Below are 10,383 nucleotides of genomic sequence, written 5' to 3'. Positions count from 1 at the left end.
TTGTTGTCGTGAACATCAAGCTTTATGAACTGCGAAGTAATAATGGCATATTACGTGAATTATTTGCCACTACCATATAGAAGAAGTTATCTCGGATGGGATTCTAGCTTCGCTTAAAGTAGGTATCGATGAAAGTGAGGGCGCACTCATCTTAACTTTTCTTGATTTCCTTATCAACGCGAAAATATGCCCTCACATATTTAAATTTACATATCAATTCAAATTATACTAAATCGTCTCAAATCTTTAGTAAATATTGTCTCAGACCACTAACGATTTTTAGTGGTCTGAGATATTGTGAACACTAAAATTCTCAGCCCCAAATGCCATAATCTCCCAATGCGTATGCAATTCGCCACTTTCGTGACCTGTGTACGGTGTGACCCACAAGATTCATTTTCTTTTTACATCCGGGCGATCCTGGAGGTATGTACACACATAAAACAAATATTCAATCGAAACAAGGATTTTAAATCTCTTCAAATTAAAGTTTGGAAACCACTAAAAGTGCAAACCTTTGTTCTTGGAAGAGGTCACGGTATATGTGATTGTATATGTGATTGTGATGTGATTAGAAACACTATGAATATTAAGATTTTTTTTTTTTGAAATACGATTCAACGCGACTATATTACATGTAATAGATAGTACCTGGTATACATTGCACTGCCATGGTGTCACACAAAGGTAAGAGTCGACTACTAGGCCAAAATTTGCTATGTACGGTCAGTGTTGGTCATCATTTCGCTGCCTTGAGTCCGTTTCGTAAAATTCTTTACCGAATCCAATCCCCTCAATACCCTTTTCTTTATATTCTTGATATCTAAGACTATTTTCGTCCATTTCTCGAAGTTTAAAATCGTTGACGAAGGTGAAAACGCGATAGTATGAAACACGACAAAGTTCAGACGCGTTGGGTCTAAGGACCAGGGCGTCTTCTTTTCCCATGACTGTTTTTACTCTATCAGGGTCAATACACTCGTCAACAAATTCCTCTTGTCTTCTCCTGAAATGCGCCAAGTCTTCCTGGAAATTTGGTCCGTACTCTTCAACTTTTCTCCAAAAGGTTTTGTTGAAATGGTCATAAAGCTTCACGTCTGCCTTATTCCAGGCTCGGATCTCCTTCGCTACTTCGGGAGATATCGAATTCCGAAGTTTCTCACTTCGGAACCCCTTCGGAATGTACAAAATGTCGTCAAAACCCCAACACAGAAGTTCTTTCAACAGTATGAGTGATTCGTCGTAGTATTCTGTTAGCATGACTAAGTCTAACTGGTGATCTAATTCGTCTATTTTGTATTGAATCAGGGCGTCCGATTCGGCATTGTGAAGAGGGTAGCCGAGACTAAACATCAAACCATTTCTCAGCTGTAGTTTCATTCGAAAATGAAAATGCGGACGCGTCATGTAATACATGGGTCGCCTCATAAAGGTCTCCAATGGATTTGGCGCCCGTTGTATGTTTAATCGTTTGGCCATTTCGTAGTACCCAAATGTCGACTCAAACTTATCGACTGGATTTCTTAATATTGTCACGTGCATTGCTCTTGGTATGATTTTATCAATTTCTGGTCTGTTGTATCTGAAATGGCCCGCCATGATGTCGAAATCTGGGCGCGCCTCTTTACCATACGTCCATCGTTCGAAATGAAAAACTTGTTGGCGGGAAAATAGTTGTGTTTCACTGAAGATGTGGCTTTGACGTGGCAGGACAAAGGTCAAATTCTGCAGATAGCCGTACCGTTGAATTATCGTGTTTGTCGTTGTACTTGCTGTCTTGTGGGTTTTGATGAATACTATTTTTCTCCAAGGATAGCAACTATTCTCCCTATTTTCACTATAGATGGCGCTCGTTGGCTGAATGTACATGACATTGTGTTGCTGAAGAGACTTTCTGTTGGTACGTATACTGCAAGAAATAGTCATGACATTTACGATACATTATAAACCAATATTGCTTTACAACAAATACTTTGATGGGAAAACACTATCATCACAATCACCTTTTCTCAACAACAACAACAACAACAACAATAACAACAACAACCCTGACCACCACCATTATCAATAGCAGTCGTCGTCGTCGTCATCATCATAATATCATCATCATCACTATCATCATCGTCATCATCATCATCATCATTATCACCATCATTATCATTATCATCATCACCATCATCATTATCATTATCATCACCATCATCATCATCATCATTATCATTATCATCATCATCATCATCATCGTCATCATCATTATCATCATCATCACCGCCGTCGTCGTCATTGCCATTATCACCACCACCACCACCACACCCCCCCCCCACCCCCCCCCCCCACACACACACACATCATTGCGTCTTCTTCCAATGAATACCATAATAGTATGTTTACCGGCATGTAAAGCAGAAGTAATAATGGTGGATATTTTCAATTACAATATCTTTTTTTTCAAAATACAAACAACAATATATACTGGAAAAACTTACAGATAATCTTTCGTGCCATCGTATTCTTTCCATGTTAAAATGAAAAATATAACCACACAGCATAAAGCCGCCAAGTTCACAACCACAAAGCCACGCATAATCTTCATATTGTACCGTTATACCTCTTTCCTCCGTTGGTGGCGTAAGTCATCTGGGTTTTGGTTTACATTCTATTTAATTAAATAAAAAAGTGATATATAATTAATACAATGTAAGGATATAACGTGAATCCTTTTAGTCGACCACTGTAAATGTAATTGGTGAGAGAAAAAAAACAATGTAGGTATTATAATACGTCATGTACATCAGAGTAATATTTATCTGTGATTAAAAGTAAAATCGATTTTGTAGGATGGCATTTAAAATGGCCAGACCCCACCAAAAAAAAACACTACCACAACCACCACCACCGAAACACCCCCATCCCCAAAGTAAAAGAATTTAGTTTTTTATCCTACATTGAACAATTGATCGCGCCCCTTACAATAGAGAGGAATCACGAATAGACTTGTCCTCTATCGTCGTATTTATCTTTATCAACAAGTATTCCGCTTTTGTAGTGTTTTGAATGCGATTTGCGATAAATCGATTCGATACGGCTGTTGTAAAATATGGTAAATATTTACTGAACATCTCAGTTTTGACGTGAATGTAAAGAATGACGTATAGTTACATAATAGATAAACGGGAGGCGATGGCTTTGCCGAGGAGACGATTCTATCGTGCTGCACTGTACATTCCTGGCGTTCTGTGTCACCTCACAGCACATATTCACCCACAAAGAGTTTTCTGATATTTTTATTGCAACATATATAAAACATGCTTATTTCCTACAAAATGTATAAATTCTCAATTTACATGTTTGATTGGTAAGGACAAAGTTGTCCAAATCTACATATGTTTATGCACAGACAAGTAAGAAACGGTTTCTTACTTGTCTGTCGTGTATGTGTTGCCTTTCAATGACTACAGATCGAAGGATAAAGACCCATGATTGAATCCCAGGTTCGCGTCTTATCAATGGAACCGTACGGATTAGATAGGATTGCCGTATTCTTTTGTTCCTTTTACTTAAGCTCTGCCAGATAACTGTTTTCACACCGAAATGCTAATCCTGCTCAGACATTGGTCATTACAAGTCGCATAAGCATGACGATGGTGGCACATGTGTACAACCTCAGACCACTATAGAGAACTGTGTCCATAGTCTGTACACTACCGAATCGGTTGAGTCTAACACCATTCCTATATCCGATTGACTGTTTTGAGTCCAAACTCCCTAGCGAGATCCACTGCGCACATTCTTGCTAATGTAAAGCTACGATTATGAATGCATTATGTTGTGCATAATGGAGTGACGGAAAATGGCGACACCGACAATGACGACAGCGAACTGAAAACCTAAAATTGAGTTCAATGTCGGTGCTTGACTACAGACCTTCGTCGGAACTAATATACTTCATTACATTACCTTACCTGTCATACCGTATTCATGGCGTGTAGTTTCAAACGTCTGCAAGCTAGCTTCATAAGGAACGGGAATCGAAGGAAACGTGACAGCAGGTACACAGGTGAAGTGTACTGCCATTACATAACACCCGACGATGACGTTAAAAGAGAAAGCTTTGTTGTGTTTCCGAGGGCACGTAATCATGAATAACTAGACAAAAGCTGGATCTGAAAGAGGGCGTAAGTTCCCCTCCACTGTCTTTGGTTTAGCTTAGGTGACATCAACACGCATGAGTTCGTTTGTGACCGTGAGGACTAATTGCATTTAATTTCATTCTTTTCAGTTATTAGATTACACACATTTGAACAGATTCATGTAATTCTGACCAAACAGTTACTGTATGATGACTGGAGAATTATAGGCGAAACTGGTTTTTATCTTGACAGCATTTCGTACGGTCCATCAGTCATTACACGGGGAGGGGAATGGGTGTGGGGATGAAGTCGCTTCTCGATCGGGGATAGCCATATTTTAGAAAATGGGATTAGGGGAGAGTCGCATTTTACGTTGACTCATATTATTGTCTATCTAGGTTTTACTATTTTGTGATTTTGGCCATATATAGAACCTCCATCTTTGGCATGTCACCGCTGCCATGCACGTACCGGTTCTACATCCCACTGCTGCCACAACGGCTAGAGTTAGAGTTATACTAGAGTTAGGTTTATTGACCATATCAACCAAATCGCTGTTGACAACCATGTAGTGAATTAATTGTCAATTGTGACATGTGGAGAGGAGTCACGTGAGTCTCAGAGGAGTAAAACAGGAAGAATTTTCGCAAACCAGAACTGTTATTTATTCCGCGACACTGCGGTGCGTTTGGACGGTGTCGTAAAAGAGGCGGTGGTTTACGACGATGTTGGGTAAAATATTAGTGATAATGTTGTGGAGTTGTTGACCTAATGCCCATTTAGTCTTTGGGGTTCTGACCTTGAGGTCAGCCATTGAAATCCAAACACGGGTGATCAGAAATGCAAATTGACTGTCTTCTGCCTTCCATTGTTGTTTCCGCTTTCATTTTCAGTGCATAGTGTATTGTTTGCACTTCACTTCATTTGATAAGTGTACGCTGTAACTGTAAAGATAATTACATTTTTTATTAATATAAGTTAGAACTATGGACTAGATTAGTCCCTAGCGGACTATATCCATGGTCCTCACCAGGAATATTTTGCTCTTCTTTTATTTTATTTTTTCTTTTAGTATTAGTGTAATTATTAGTTGGAAGTACTTATGTCAGACATTGTTGCTTATTGGCTTACATGTATGTGCTTTTCCTCATCCTCTTTTTTTCTGTTATGTACCCTTTGTACATTTCTAGTGAAATAAATAGAAACAAAGTAGTGGGGATAGCGAATCGTCGCCTTTAAAACTTCCAACGTTGGGGGCAGCGATAATGATTCTGGGACTTGTGTCTTTCGTATGTCTAAGTGTATTTTATCACCTGTTCTTGATATATCTTAATAATAGAAGGGGGGCATGTTTTCGAGAAAGGAAATGAGGGATAGGGCCAGTTTATAGCACTACGGAATCGAGAGACGATCGCATTTTACGCAACAGTTCGGACCTGATTTCCCCCATCCCGATGTAATTATTGATCAGGCTTTTCTTAGGAGACCCAGGAAAGTCATTTTCATCAATCCTGCATGTATTACGCATCGCAACCTCTCTAAAACCAAAGACGGTGTAGATGGAAAACGCCTGCCTGCAGCTAGGGAAAGATAAGCCTCACTTTTGTTCGCTTAGAAAATCCTAGACGTACAAAAATTACAACATATGTTCAAAATCTTATAAACCAGAACACTGTTGACGCATCAGAACACTGTAACAGTTTTTGAACACAAAGTAAGTCACGGTTCAGAACAAGAATAGAACACATACATTCTAGATCTGAATACTAGTGTTTTATGTTTGGACACACACGACGCTAAACTGAACACATGGGACGAGATAGGATATGTTCGACAATATCAGTAAGTTTATCAGTCATACTTCTGACAATTTATTGCTATTATACATTATTCATCCACACTGTCTCAGGTTTCAAGAAATTGTCGGGTGTTTGAAACAAAAGATTACAAAAACAAACCAGTGATGGCGCTATACGATCACGGGAATATGTCGTGAGTATATGTGTGGGCCGGGGCATACATGGGTTTTAAATTTGCAGTGTAGTAGTGGAATCCGTAAGCTATACAGCATTCGTTTGTATATGAATAGGTGTGAATATAGCTAATTTTGAAAATGTTGCCTTTACGCCTCAAAAATTGTAAACCCAGCCGCTTGCGTTCCTTTAAATAAGTTCAAACTTATCGATGTTGATTAACCATTTTCTTGAGTAGCGATTTATTTTATGCTTGTTTTTTATTGCAATGTTTTACTATTTTCTTACCATATTGCAGTATGACAAAACAATATTTTCCACATTGTATCTTTCCAGTGTTTGAAACATCCTACACTCAAAGCTTTTGGTACGCCACGTGGAGATATCGGATAAGTTGAATGGTTAGCTAGGCGTGTCCGATTTGGCAATTTATAGGTTGTAGTATGAAGTCCATTCTAAAAAGCCAGAGCATTTTTTCCCGACTGACGCAACGAAAAATAATACCCTTTCGGCGATGGCAGATAAGACTCGCCGTAGAGGGCTGTAATAACCCAGACTTAACGCTAGGTTATTTCCGTCGAATCTCACCACTGCCGTTTGTTTCTAAGAGTCTATTCCTTGCGTCAACAAGATTGATTTCGGAACCACTACTGTGCCCCAGTCAACCCAGCTTTATAATTGAGGACCTGGTAGGATAGTGTTTGTTATGTGAAGGATGTAATCCTGATCAACTTATAGAGGCTGCAATGGATTGCACCATGATGCTCCCCACGTAGTCCGTGGAGTTTAAACGTCGTTATGCCGCTATCGGTCCATGCCAGGTACCATTCGGGGGGGGGGGGGGTAATAAATGCAAAAGCGTTTTGAACAGTATGTTGAAAAGTGGTATAATATGAAAACTAATATTATTATTACCTGAGCAGAGACAGACACACAAACGAGGCAGTAAAAGGGTTGTCGGTGGCCGAGTGGTTACACCACTTGCCTCTGTCCACTGCGGTCGGGGTTCGAACCCATTCAGGGTTTGATTAAAATTACCACACTGTAAGTAAGAAGAGTGTCATTCAGTTTGACTCTACCATACAACGAAGGTTTTCCCCGTCTACTCCGGGTTCCTCCTACATTAACACTAAGCTCTCCTCCTCCAATGCCTGTTGGATGATAGATAGATAGATAGATAGATAGATAGATAGATAGATAGATAGATAGATAGATAGATAGATAGATAGATAGATAGATAGATAGATAGATAGATAGACAGACAGACAGACAGACAGACAGACAGACAGACAGACAGACAGACAGACAGACAGACAGACAGACAGACAGACAGACAGACAGACAGACAGACAGACAGACAGACAGACAGACAGACAGACAGACAGATAGATAGATAGATAGATAGATAGATAAAAACACAAGGCGGGTTGAGTGATAGAGACGTGTTTAAGTATATTAGACTTCACATCGTCCCTGTGTATTACCATACAGTATAATACAGTGATACTTCCGTGGTATAACATTGTATAGTTTCTCTTAAACAACCATTCCAATGCAATGTTTGAAGTGCCCAGTTCACGCGTCAAACATCGCCCCAGTATAAAACATTACTGTCCTGACAGTTTCAGACAGTTAAATTTACAGACAGTTTGTCTAAAGTCGAGTTTTATATCCGCTGGCATGGCTCTCGCCGTTTCCCTTTCATTGTGCGAGACCAAAGACTTATGCACATGATGGAAAAGAAAAGCGACCCTATGTATACGACCAGTATAATAACACTTTTGTGTTGTAGGCTTTCACTGAAAGCTTGCGTTGCATAACGTGACTACGACTCTCTTGTTCGCGAACCAATTTAAAGTCATTTGAGCATGCAAGCGTCAAAAGACAAACATAACTTCCATCTTATAAATATCAATGATGGCCATAAATTAATCTCTGCTCGAAGACTATCGCAGTTAGATTGTTTACAGACTAATGAATGGGAGATGTCCAAATCTGCATTTCTGTTGGCGTAGTAGTTGGCGAGAACGAGGCTACGCCAGACACGATGAGTAGCTAGCTGAAGAATCAAATTACAACGCTGGAATTTGCAGATAGATTCACTACTACTGCAAGTCAGGCTTCAAGTTTGGGACGTGTCAGTTTCTATTGACACCCCGCGTTTCCAGTTCTACGAGGACGATAACTTTGTTGGGGCATGCAACGCTTCTGGATAGTTCTTTGAGGTATTATTCTGAAAGGAAGATTGTCGAAATGTTGTTCACTGTCCTATTCGTGAGTACTTTCTTGCCAGCTGTTCTTGGGGTATCAGCGATCAAGGAGGAAGACCAATGGCCGTCCACCTCCATTCCAAACCTGAAAGTTAAAAATGTCATCGACAGAGGTTTGGCGGATTTCTCTGGTGTCGTACCCAAGAAGTTGAAAACTAACTGTAATTTACAGTGTATGGCAGAGAAGATGCAGCGTCTTATGGAAAGCGACCGACTTGATGAAATGGTTTCATATGAAACCTTGTACGAAAATGGCAGCGTTGTTTTGACCGAGATCAGTGTGGACAAATCTACTTTGTTCAACGCACGTCAACCAGAGAGCGAAGAAGAAACTCCTGAAATATCGCGCCAAAAACGTGAAGTTTACGGATACGATACGAGATTTCTACTGACGGATAAGGAATACTTGGGTCAGTATCCGTTCAATGCTGTTGTCAAGCTGTCAACTGGCTGTACCGGTACACTTATAAGTCAAAAGTACGTCCTAACAGCCGCCCAATGCGTACATGACGGAGTAAAATACGTGAAAGGTGCTAAACAGCTGAAAATCGGCTTCCGCCGTGACAGAACATTCGAAGAGGGGCCACTACCTTCTGATGATGAGGTCAACGAAGAAGACAAAGATTTTTATTGGATCAGGGGGTCGGAAATCAAAGTTCCTCAAGGCTGGATGAGCCGTCGTGGTCGTGACTCCGAGGCCGAGTACGACTATGCTGTTATCCGTCTGAAGAGGCCACACGACAAGGACTTTATGGATTTTGGAATCACCGGACCATCACTGATTTATCCTGGTAGACGTCTGCATTTCTCCGCCTTCGACGATGACAACTCGACCGATTTAATGTACCGCTTCTGTCCCGTCGGTGATTCCAACAACGACATGGTGTACCATTTCTGCGATTCCAAACCAATGGCAGCCGGTGCTGGTTTATATATACGACTCTGGGATTCTTTGGAGCGTGACTGGAAACGAAAAATTATGGCGGTATTCAGTGGCCACGTTTGGGTAGAAGACATCGACGCAGTGGGCGAATATAATGCAGCCGTTTTGATAACCCCTCTGAAATATGCGCAAATCTGTTTTTGGCTAGAAGGAGATTTCAGCAGCTGCCGTGGCGGAGATGAATAAGTTTACGCCGTCAGATTTTAACTTTCTGCCATTTTCCCGGAGGTATACCCATATCGGTCGGAATTTTGTATCATGTTTATTTTGATGTTCTGGTAACTAGAGCCTGGTATATTATTGAATCTTTCACTGAGTACATTTATCCTCAACTAACAGAACAATGGTGCTATCGATAACTTTAATAACGTTTTTTTGTGTGTGTTTGTGTGGCAGTTTTATTTTCGACCATACGATTTTGAATATATTATTATCAAAATCACTGGAATACTAGAAAAGGAAAACAAATGCTACACCATCTCCAAATTTATGTAGTTCTTCTATAGAAAAGTTAAAGGTAATTAGTATTTTGTGCCGTCTGTCAAATTTCGTCGTTTACCCTTACCCATCATCTCCAAATCTGTTGACAATATACATGGAATACAGTACCCGGGCCGTGAAGGTGAGGATACCTGTGTGAGGCCTCGGTCTGATGAAGAAAACAAGTATTATGCCACGCATACCATCTGAATCTCATTTGCATTCATATAGGGTAGTTCGCTGTTCTCGGCAAGACAGGGTAAATTGGGAAATATTCATGTTGTCTGGAGAAGGATTTTTTAAAATGTGACATCTTTTGTATACGCGAATCATACTTGATTAAATTCTAATATTTCTTAATAGAAGCAAGCCTTAGTTTATTTCCATATATGCATACATTTAGAGATCCAGGGGCCTCTATTATGAGTTATTTTGTTACTCAACCTTCGTGTTCTCGCAAGCCAGAGCATTTTTTTCCCCGGCTGACGCAACAAAAAATAATACTCTGACAAGAAATACGGTATTCTCTATAAAATCCAGTGTGTGTGTGTGTGTGTGTGTGTCAGCGAACATCATATTGAGGTGAC

At 40.1% G+C, this 10,383-nt stretch overlaps 2 protein-coding genes across 2 annotated transcripts; one reads left to right on the top strand and one right to left on the bottom strand.

The window, feature by feature from the left end:
• Positions 1 to 726: 726 nt before the first annotated feature.
• On the bottom strand, positions 727 to 2,593 carry LOC144433138 (galactosylceramide sulfotransferase-like). Its single transcript, XM_078121448.1, has 2 exons — positions 2,487 to 2,593; positions 727 to 1,909 (listed from the first exon to the last, which is right to left on the bottom strand). The coding sequence occupies exons 1-2, from the start codon at positions 2,591 to 2,593 to the stop codon at positions 727 to 729; spliced, it is 1,290 nt and encodes a 429-aa protein (XP_077977574.1).
• Positions 2,594 to 8,148: 5,555 nt separating this feature from the next.
• Positions 8,149 to 10,125, top strand: LOC144432560 (serine protease 23-like). The gene has a single exon (XM_078120800.1). It carries the CDS (start codon positions 8,357 to 8,359, stop codon positions 9,500 to 9,502), a length of 1,146 nt encoding a protein of 381 aa, XP_077976926.1. The 5' UTR covers positions 8,149 to 8,356; the 3' UTR covers positions 9,503 to 10,125.
• The last annotated feature ends 258 nt before the right edge of the window (positions 10,126 to 10,383 follow it).

This window comes from Glandiceps talaboti, chromosome 3 (genome assembly GCF_964340395.1).
Source record: "Glandiceps talaboti chromosome 3, keGlaTala1.1, whole genome shotgun sequence".
Lineage (NCBI taxonomy): Eukaryota > Metazoa > Hemichordata > Enteropneusta > Spengelidae > Glandiceps > Glandiceps talaboti.
Note: the sequence above shows the minus strand (reverse complement) of the source record. Positions and strands in the feature narration are given on the sequence as shown.

What these genes read in the sequence shown, in the direction of transcription:
- LOC144433138 (XM_078121448.1), bottom strand. Translation starts at nt 2,593, where the DNA reads ATGAAGATTATGCGTGGCTTTGTGGTTGTGAACTTGGCGGCTTTATGC. An exon ending in GATGGCACGAAAGATTATCT is followed by an intron (nt 1,910 to 2,486) that starts GTAAGTTTTTCC and finishes TATTTCTTGCAG; the next exon opens with TATACGTACCAACAGAAAGT.
- LOC144432560 (XM_078120800.1), top strand. Translation starts at nt 8,357, where the DNA reads ATGTTGTTCACTGTCCTATTCGTGAGTACTTTCTTGCCAGCTGTTCTT.